Source organism: Macrobrachium nipponense, chromosome 33 (assembly GCF_015104395.2).
Source record: "Macrobrachium nipponense isolate FS-2020 chromosome 33, ASM1510439v2, whole genome shotgun sequence".
In the NCBI taxonomy this organism is placed as follows: Eukaryota; Metazoa; Arthropoda; class Malacostraca; order Decapoda; family Palaemonidae; genus Macrobrachium; species Macrobrachium nipponense.
Window position 1 is genome coordinate 26,710,813 of NC_087219.1, and position 10,983 is coordinate 26,721,795.

The window sequence follows — 10,983 nt, forward strand, 5'->3', positions numbered from 1 at the left end:
TCCTGCTTAGGAGCAGCTTCCAAAGGTCTTGCCAACCCAGGGAACTCAAATGACCCTCGTCTTGCTGGACCTGGCATCGGCGAAGAGAGTACGGGAGCGTCATGCAGATAATGATGTGGATGAGATGCTGCTTTGTCTGGGAGGACGCTACGGCGCTATCTGAAGAGAACTCACCACCGACCTCGGGCCTGAGTGTCGAAGCCTCTTCGTTAGCAACGGGGTCAACAAGAAAGAAGTATCAAGAACACTCTTTCGTCCTGGCTGCGTGAGGTCTTCAGGAGGGCGTATGAGGCTGATGGTAGTGACGACATCCGTACGTCCCGTCCGAGAACTCACGAAGTCAGAAGTATTGGCCCCTCGTTGGCGTTTCGTAAGAACTTCTCCGTGGCGCAGGTATGGAAGGCAGGGGTCATGGTACACAGACCACCGGCAACTTCCTTATACCTCTTGGATATTGCCCATAGGTCCTTGGATCGGTTTCCTTAGGACCCGTGGTGGCTGCTCAACACGTCGTCTAGCTAACCCAAGACCCTAGGCAGGCTGAACAGCATCGAGTCCTGGTGTGACTGTATGAATAGATAGTGATGAGAAAGTGACTGGCTTCTCTTTCTATCTTTTTCTCCCCCTCTACCTGTCGGTAGAGGGATACGGTCATCACCCTGCTGGATAAGGACGAGATGCCGGTGAGCTATATGACAGAGCCCCATCCTATCCCTTTCACGAGGGATGGGAGCAGAATATCCACCACTTCCTTCTACAAGGGGGGGAAGTGGATGCCTACAAGAGTCAAAACCATGACTTTAACTTTGCTCCTGTACAGGAACAAGTTCTTACATTGCTGGTACGAAGAGATACGCCTGCCTCTCTCGTTACTACTCGGTCCAGAGGTCTGACCATTGATCCTGCGGTGCACACCCGATCAATCGGACAGAGGCTTGGATCCCTCCCTCGCTCTTACGACCAGGGAGGCTTCCAAGGTTGGGCGAACACCAGTCTGTTCACAAAAGACTCAGATTCCACCACCAAGAAGTGAGTCTTCCTATTGTAAAGGACCGAAGGTTTGTATGCCGTGTCGGAACAAATGACAATTTGTCTAAAATTGCATTTTCCTAACTATACAAACCTGAGGTCCTTTTACACATAGCCCCACCTCATGCCACCCCTCACTCTGCAGTTTTTGCTTGGGCCAAAAGCAAAAGTGATTTGTTTACCTCCCAGTCGCGCGCGCGCGCCTGTCGGACAAGCAGTTAACTACCGAACCCCTTGTTCGAAAGCTTACGACCTATCCAGCTGCCGCTAGTACCTTCCTATTGTAAAAGGACCTCAGGTTTGTATAGTTAGGAAAAATGCAATTTTAGACAAATTGTCATTTTTCGTTAGGTCCGTTTGTGTCAGCACAGACGGTTCTGGGTAAAGGAGAAAGCACCAATCCTTAAATTATGTACGTAACCCTCTTGTCGGATGTGTTCTCGGGTTTTCGGTGTATGGGAGTGTCAGTAGTCGCACAGGCGGCCTTCACTTCTCTTCATTTGAAAATCGAGTGACATCTGACTATTAGAGGGGTACAAAAATTTTGTTATTTTTGTATGTATGAGTTTCGAGTTTGTGGTTGTTTGCGAAGAGTTTGGGGATAACTCTAGGCAATCTTAGAACTAACACGGTTAGGATCGGGTGATCGGGATTGGTTGTGTGCTCCTTAAATTAGTGCGTGTTGTCATATAAGCGGATGTGCTCCCATTGACAAACGCCAGTTAGGATTCTGTCGAGTAAGTGGAAGAGACCCCATCGACAGATCCACAAGAACTCTTGGCCACAGATCACTATCTCGCTAAGGCTCTTGAGATGAAGCAGACTCCTGGGCAGTAGCCACGAAGTCTTCCATCTAAGAAGGTAGGAACTAAGGTTTATTTATACCTACAACATATGTTGTTTACCTGTCTAGTCAGTTAGTTAGCTGTCTCTTGCCCTCCACCAAAGGGTGTCAATCAGCTATGTATATATCTGACAGGTAAGTTGAATGGTATGAAAATGACATTGTTATGATACAATAAAGTTTCATTACAATACCTTACCTGGGCAGATATATACAATTGAAGAACCCACCCAGCCTCCCCGCAGGAGACAGGTGGAAGAGAGAATCTGATTAGAAAAACGGGAATAGTTCCTAGTCCTGCCACCCAGAGCAGGGCGGTAGATCACCTGACCTACCTGTAGCGAGTGCCGCGAAATTTGAAATTCTGTCGGGAACGACGGAGTCTATAGCTATGTATATATCTGCCAGGTAAGTATGTATGAAACTTTATTGTATCATAACAATGTCATATTCAAAATCAATTGTTATGGTTATCAGCAAAGAGATAAAAAGGCAGGAAAATTTCAAAGCTAGATTCTCTAGAAGTTACTTTCATTGCCTAATCTCTTGCAGAATCCCGTCGCCGCCAGAGAATGGAAGATAATGCTGCTCGTAGAAGAGACTTCACTGAAAGATTTGGTGGAGGAGAATCATCTGCTAGCATGTACAGGTTAGTTAAAATGTCTAAAATAATTTGAGCCAGTGATGGTTTGTCACTAACAAAACTGACAGCTCAACGGAGCCAAAAAAACTTTTATTTCCTTGTGCCTTCTGAGTGGGGAAAGTCATATGGACCAATGCTAGTAGTTGAAAATTATTTGGTTTGACATGGAATGAAAGGTGTACAACTTGAAAACCTCCCTCACTAGAGCATAGCAACATTGCTTTGTAGAAGTGTATTTAGTCAAGAGATAAGGGACACTTGTAAAACATCCCTGGCTAGAGCACAGCTCCCCTGCCGTGTTGAAGAGTATTTAGTCGAGTAAGGGACACTTGTAGGTGTGGTGTAACATGTTTTGTTTCTCTTTTGTTTGAGGCCAGGAACATTGTGTTTCTTCCAAGGTACAAAGCTGTTTTGCACAAGTTCATTAGGGCTATATGCATCTAATGTTTGCTATAGAAAGGGTTTCATGATGATGGTGCCAGGAACGCCTTATATAATCAAATAATATATGATGGAAAATAAGAATGTTCTCGAAGTGCATATGTGCTGAGTATTGGATATTTCTAGAGGTCTCATGTCAGTGGTTATACATGTTTGATTTTCACTTAGTCATGGATTAAGGAGAGTATGTAGTTAGGTTATGTTTACTTGTATGATTTTCTTTATCTGCCATAGAAAATTGTTAGTTCATCTGCTTACTATTTTATTATGTTGCTTTTATGATTTCATGTTATACCTGATTATATTTGTTATATATTTTAGATGTACAGTATTGATGTATATTTGAGGAATTGTTTCACTTTTTGCTGCATAGAACTCAAAGTGTTCTTTCCTACACAGTACACAAATCATTGGTCCTTTACATTAGGAATTGAGTTCCAGTAGACTTTTGTACCAAGGTAGTTCGGTAGTTTGAACTGCTGTGTGGGTGGGAGATCATGGTGGGATCTTTAAATAATTTCTGTGTCAGTCAGTAATTGGTGTACGTTTGCTGTTGATTCTGTTAAGCCAGCTTCTAAGCCCACCCTTCCCAAGTGCATGTGCTTGGAGGGGGGGGGAATAAAAGTGTAATATAATTGGAGATCAAGTGTAGATGTGGATCCTCATACTCTGCACATCTTGCAGAGGTCAGGATTGCAATCCTGAATTAACTTGCAATCAGTGTGTTTCTTAGTCCCCTGTGCAATGGGTGAAGTTGGCAGGGAGGAAACTTGATTGGAGGAAGGGCACCAAGATGCTGTCTGAGGGTGACACACCTCCAACGAATCCCTCAGTGTCTGACCCTTCATCCTTGTTTCTGTTTCCCAGTAAGCTTCCCCACTTTGCTCCCTCTTCTATGGAGGAGGCCTCCTCTTCATCCAATTCGTTTGGCAGCGAGGACGGGGTGGAGGGGGGGTTCAAGATGACCTCGGTACAGAGGCCTCGGGTCGCTCCGAAGGAGTCGAGTTTCCCTCTGTGCTACAAAGGGCCCCCTCCCCTAACCTGATTGTCCCTTCTTCAGGTATGACATAGGAGTAGCCGTCAGATCTCGCGGCGGCGTAGCGTTCTCTAGGCGTATTAGAAAACCCGTCACTACAGTCTTGTTATCGCTGTGGCTGCCCCTGTGACGACTCATGTAGTGGAGACTCCCATTACTACTTCCATCACCACTACTACATTTGCCAAGGTGACACATCTAGTGTACTGCCGCTATCCAACTACTACAACTCCCTCAGTGTTGACGTAGACTGCTGTGCACCTTCCAGCACCTCGAGTCGTGACATCTGGCTTTGTGATGCCCCTGACCATCATCAGTGTCCGCTGTTCCGGAGGGCTCTCTGTCTTCTGCCGAGCCACCAGCAATGGTGGAGCCTCTATCTAACCCTGTGGTTGCTCCAGCCCCCGTTATCCAGGCAGCCCCTGTTCCTGATTCACAATCTCCCTCCTGGATGAAGGACTTCTCTGGAATCCTGAAGAAGGTAACGAAGAAATTGCAGAAGTCCCGTGGAGTGTCGTCATCATCGTCTTCCTCCTCCTCTTCCTCCTTCTCGTCTGCTGCCTTAACACATCTCTTGGGAACTTTTTCACATACAAGATATGTGACACAGAATAAACTGCCACCAGAAGTTGTAAACGGCAACAGTGGAAGAGTTTAAAAGAAAGCTAGACAAAATCATTAGGACACTGTGAGTAAACAGTAAAACCTGCTCTTATAGATAAGTGAGCACACGATGTCTCCTCGGATGGTGTAACAAGTCTTTGAGACATCCTGATCCTTGTAACTCCTCCCCTCTTCTTTCCAAGGCCTCTTGGCCTAAGAAGAAGGTCACCTCTCCTTCTCCTAAGAAGTCTTGACACGAGACTTCTTGGGATCTGCCTCTCTCTTCAGAGGAAGCAGAGGGCTCTCTCGTCGGTTCTTCCTCACCTGCTGGTGGAGGTACCGGTCCACAGGGCCACATTAGGCCTTATGAATTGGGAGCCAAAGGAGTGAGTACCTTGGTAACCGTTCCCTCCACTAGTTCAAAGAAGCATGCTTCCAAAACTAGTGCTGTGTCAGGGTCTAGGTCTGATCAAGATGCCTTGAATGTTTGAAACCCTACAGAGACTCGCACATCCCAATCTGCGAATGGGGGTTCCTCTCTCCGTGCCAGTGAGGGAAAGAGAAGACATACTCAGGTGCCTTGACTCTCCCTGCCAGTACCTCTACCCATACTCGGTCGGCTAGAGACCCGAACTAGTGCCTCGCTGTCTAACCAAGCACCTGGAGAGGCGAAGAGTAGGTCCCTGGTACAGACTCCTTCTACAGAGGCTTCAGCCCCAAGTGAGATGGGTGACTTGGCCGAGTCGAGGGCTCGGCTCAAGCCAGGGCTGCAGCTCAGCGATTGTGCCTCCTGGCAAGAACCACTTTGAACCTCTCGGGATAGTGCCTCTCCTCAAAGACATTCTCCTCTTGGCAGATAGGACAGGTGAGAGTGCCAGGCCTCCCTTACCTGTTCCCTCAACCTCCTGGGATTTAACTGGGAGGGATGACTCAAACAGAGAGGACTCCATTGAAGCTTCCAGAGGAGTCCTGCTTTTCAAGTTTATGTTTCTGCCTCAGTCCTTGGACCAACCAGGACATATGTTGGAGTGGTGAGGGAAGGACCTCGGGTCTGGTGAGGTTCTGACCCCGAGGGGAGGGTAGGTCGGGAAGACCGCATCTTCGAAGGACTCAAGGGTCCTTTGCCATGCGATGTGGAGACCTCTGAGATACAGAGGACGTTTTCAGACATTATAGTGCTAATCCATCAGCACAATGATCTAGGGGAAGGACCTACGGTTTTGTCAGAAGACCATCCCTCTCGACTGGAGTCTTTGTGGGGCCCGAAGAAGGAAACCAAGGCCTCAGTGGGATTGCCGTGTCTTCTCTTGCTGACGAGGTTCTCGATCAGGTGGATGATTGTGTCTCCGGACAAGAGAAGTCCCTCAGGTCGAACCGTTCGTACAAGTTACTTCCTCCTCTTCTTCTACCTTGCCAGAAGCGATTCTATCAACCTTCAGAGAGGTCTCTATTGGCCAACCTGCTGTCGGCCAAGCAGGTTGGCCTGGGTCTAGTTCGCCTAGACCCTGGTCTCTCGCTGCAGCACCTGACTGCAGAGGCAGTCTCCCTTTCTCGGCAAAAAGCAGCGACCCTAGAAGCAGGGCGCTGACCACCCTGAATCTCAGAATGATTCTGGTAGCTCCCAAATGGCCTCTATCCATTTGGTATCCCGATCTGCTGGTCCTTCTCTCCGAGGTACCAGGAGAGCTGCTCCAGTGGCACAACCTCCTGTGCCAACCACACAGAGAATGGTATCTTCAAGCAGTGCAGACCTTGGCTCTTCACAGTTGGAGGTTATCCACCATCGCTTGCGAGCGAGAGGCTTTTTGCACCGCACTGCAACAGAGATGTCTGGATATCCCAGGCAGTCCTCCGCAGCTGTATACCAGGGGAAGTTGGTTGTTTTCTGTGGTTGGTGCCGGTGAAAGGATCTCTCTCCGGTCAGAGCCCCTCTTCAGCAGGTTGCAGACTTCCTGGTCTTCCTTCGCTGAGAGAAACTTCTCTCGATTTCACCAGTAAAAGGCTATCAAGCTGCTCTCAGGTTAGTTCTATGGCTCAAAGGAGTTTATATCTCTTCATCCCTGGAGATATATCTCTTCTTGAGAAGTTTCAAGAGGTCTTTCCCACCCAGGGATCTCGGACCCCTGCGTGGGACGTGACTCTCGTCCGGAGTCTGACTCCTGCTCTTTAAGAACTTTATGAGAGTTGTCAGACAGGAATCTAACACCAAGATCATCTTCCTGCTTGCCCTGGCACAGGCCAAGAGATAGGCAAACTACATACATGGGCTTTTCTTTTATGTGGAACACTCTAGCAGATGGGGATTGGTTACTTTCAATTTTGTCCTGGACTTTGTAGCTTAGACTCAAAACTGCCTCAGTCCCTGATGCTAGTTTCAAGTCCTTTACATTCCCCTCTCAGAGGACTTTGTAGACAATGATGCAAACAAGATGCTGCTGTGTCCTGTTAAGAACGTTGTGGCGCTATCTGAAGAGGACTTGACACCTCTGGCCTGAGTGTAGATGACTCTTCATTAGCACAGCCAGTCCAAGAAAAAAAAGTGTCCATCCAAGAACACGATTTCCTTCTGGTTTCGTGAGGCAATCTGAAGGGAGTACTCAACTGCTGGAGTGGACAACACCAGTACCCCCAGACCAAGGGCTTACGAGGTCAGGAGTATTGCCCCTACCCTCGCATTCCAGAAGAATCTGTCTATACACCAGGTACTGAACTTGGGGGTGTGGTCGAGGCTGACCACCTTCACCTTCTACCTCCGGGATGTTGCACACTAGTCCTTAGACACTTTTTCCTTGGTACCTGTGGTGGCTGCTCTGTAAGCTTACCCAGCTTCTCTAATAGGACAGATTAGCATCTCACCTTAGATGTGTGGTTGTGGATGAGAGTATGAATGTGGATGACTGGCTCCCTTCTCCTCTATCATCCTTCTTTTCCCTCGGGGAGAGAGCAGAATGGCCGTCACATGCTGGAACTGTCTACAATTCTTTTGTCATACACAATGGAAGCATCCACTTTACTCTTGCAAGGGGAGGAAAGCGGGTCCCAGAGAATAAGACAGCCCACTAATTGTATTATGCCTTACTGTCATTGCCTGTCAGATTCATCCAAGCTTGGTTTCTCCTATGACAAGGTCTTGCCCTCCATTGGAGGAAAGCTTGGATGCATGATGAATGATCTCGCAGTTCATATTCTTAGATAAATTCATCAGAGGTGATTCATCCCCAGGGTTCGAATCAAAGTGAGCGAGCTCTAGTCAGCTCAGGTGGCTTATATCAGAATCCTCCCTCCAAGTATAAGTCTTCCTAATGTAAAGGACCGATGTTTTGTAAATTGTGTAGTAACAAATAACAATTTGTTAAAGTAAATTGTATTTTTCCCAACTATACAAACCTGAGGTCCTTTACACTTTACACCCACCTCATGCCACCCCTCATTCCGCTATTCCTAGGCCAAAAGCAAAGTGGTATGTGTACACCCAGGTGGGAGGGGCTCCCCAACCCAGGCGGTAGATTAACTACTGTACTACCTTGCTACAAGTCTAGTGGCCGTTTCCAATTTTGTTGAAAGTAATTCCTAATGTAAAGGACCTCAGGTTTTTATAGTTAGGAAAAATACAATTTACTTTTAAAAAACTGTGATTTTAGTTGGAATTAGTGTTAAGAGTTAAATGTATGATTAAGTGAATGTAGAATTTATGGTATTGTCCAGGAACTTGTTTACAAACCAATATGCCATGATGTAAATCACTTGATTAAAAATGAACTTCGCACTCTGTTATTTTTTTGAAACCATATCACCATAGCACTGTTGTTCCAAATGAAATTTGGTTTCAGATCTGCAAGACAGAGAGCAGAAGAGTTGGTTCGTCCACTGAAGCGAGATGATTCTTCTGAGTCTGCCCAGTTAGAGCTCCTCGGTGGAACCGACAGCATTGCCGATTATTCGTCACACACAACAACTTCGTCCTTAACCATGGAAAATGAAACTGACACTACCCAAGGGAATCACATGTCTGGGAGGATGCAGTATTCACGAGTTCGATCCCATAAGCCAGACAAAGGACTTTTTGACGACATCTGAGTCATCCTCGAATGACTTCACAGATAGTAGTGAACAAGATCATTCCTTGATAGCCTTATGTACATGACTGTGCCATAGAATAAGACTGAAATCCCCAAAGTCCTTTGCACGTTTTTCAGTTTCTACACCCAATATGTATTTGTATCATGCATTCTCATTTTTTGGATTATTTCCCTTTCCTTAAACATTAACCATACATTTACTAACAGAGAAAGACCATCAGAGGCTTGTCAGCATTATAAGACATGTCTTACGTTGTAGGTATCATCATTAGTTGACCTATCATTCTTGAGTACAGACTTCAATGTGTTCAAACCTTATCTGTTGTGCCCAAGTTGTAGAGGTGGTTTTATTTTTAAATAGTTTTAGACTGCTGCCATACTTCTCTACTGTCTGACTGGAATACATTTGCTGAAATGAGACTAGCGAGTGATTCTCATCATTTGTGACAATAATGGCAGTATTTTAGAGGTCTTTAAGCTAATAGCTGTCAAAACTTTTTTTTTTTCTTTTTTTTTTTGGCAGTTTTGTGACATCAAAAATGTCATTGACTTCATGAGCTTGTCAAAATGTAGAACTAGATAGCTTAAGATATCCTTTACAAGTAAGGCTTATTTTGTAAAGTACACATTGAAATTCAAAAGAATCCAGCAATGACATAGCTTTTGTCAAAACAGCAGTACTTTTGATATATTTTTTTAAACTACTTTCTACAGTGATTAATTTTCCTGATGAATCTCTTTAATTGACTGGTAGGTGTAATATACAGTGTAGCCTAGCCTAGAACTTGAAGAATTTACCGTCAACTGTGTTTGAGTATAGGTTACATTGTAGTGTCCAGCTCTTGCCACTTAACAGTTGGTCTCCAGGAGCATCTGATAAATCGAGGTGGCACTGTATTCTAAACTTAAACAAAATGAAAATGCTATGAATTTTCATGAATTTTTTTATTATTTTCCTTCTGGTTAGTATAGTATATTATTATTATTGATATATAGTTTAACCAAACTACCAGAGTTAAAATAGTACTTTTCTCTCGTATGGCTGGCCACTGGTTCATGTAAGCAGAGATGTTCAATTGAGAGAGCTGGTGGAACAAGGGTGCAATATAATCGAAATGTTCATGGTAATTTGCAGAAAACAAGAGCTGAACTTAAAATAAAGGAGTCTACTGTACATAGCTTAGCAAAATTTTGTTTGTACTGCAGCAATGCAACTCATTCTCTTAGTATGTATGAATATATTGTAACTGATGTTTTGCTTATTTAAGTGAGTATAGGATAATTAACATTACAAATCTATGAAAGGTAATGATTTTTAAAACTCCAACAGATGCCAATAGGGTTATTCACTGTGTGTATGGTTATGAAACTTGCACAGCTTATTTGTTTATCATTGCACAAGTTTTGTTCTCTTACATCTTTCCAATAAGGACACAAGGAGACGTAATGTATGACTGATAGTGTGGACAAGCCATTATTTATCCTTTTTAGTAAGTAGTGCTGAAAGTATCTTTATGAAATAGTCACACTAATAATTAAATTGTGAAGTTATTCATTCATGAGGCAGAGAGCCTTTCAATTTTCAGTTAAACTGATGTGTCAGCCATATTAAACTGCATTCAGTACCTTGTGTGAAGATTAATATAGAGCAATTCATATCTCTCCTGCCTTTTTTTCTTTAAAAGAGACCAGTGATATTAATGAATAAGTTCAGTGTTATGTATATGTCTGAAGTAGTATAGTACCTACTTTTAGATTGCAAATATAATTTATTAAATCCTCAAAGCTTTTTATTTGTGTATGCTTGAAAATAGTTGTATACATATACTTGTACAGGAAACCTTACAATAGTTTTAAATTTGCCTGTGCTGGAGAAGCTGCCAGAACTTCAGTTCTGAAATGGTATTTTTAAAACAATGTCAAAAGTTTGTTAACCAAACATTGTGATGATAACAGTCAAGTTCTTTCATAAGTTGATCAGTGTTGTACCCATGTGATACATGAGTTTGTGTCCATCTCTCACAGTCAAGTAAAAAAGTACAGTATTACCATGCAAATCTTCCTTGGAAAATAAGTGCACACAAAAAAGTATACTATTGTATTGTCAACCTTGTCTCTATCTTAAAGAATGCATACATATACAGGTAAAGGTTAAGTTGGTTTTGAATCTCTCATATAATTTCAAGATTTAGCACTATGTCAAACAGTCTCCAAGGGACAAGTCTTTAGATCTGGATACAATACATGTAGAGAATTACCTGACAGACAGTGTCATAGATCTACCATAATAAGGTGGTTTAAATATATC

At 44.0% G+C, this 10,983-nt stretch overlaps 1 protein-coding gene across 1 annotated transcript in view; it reads left to right on the forward strand.

Annotated features, from left to right (window-relative positions):
• LOC135203037 (LMBR1 domain-containing protein 2 homolog) overlaps positions 1 to 10,460 on the forward strand; it is a 73,496-nt gene extending 63,036 nt beyond the window's left edge. The window contains exons 10-11 of the mRNA XM_064232619.1: positions 2,426 to 2,522; positions 8,427 to 10,460. Of these exons, the coding sequence (XP_064088689.1) occupies positions 2,426 to 2,522; positions 8,427 to 8,673 (344 nt within the window). The 3' untranslated portion in view covers positions 8,674 to 10,460. The remainder of the gene's footprint in view (positions 1 to 2,425; positions 2,523 to 8,426) is intronic.
• The last annotated feature ends 523 nt before the right edge of the window (positions 10,461 to 10,983 follow it).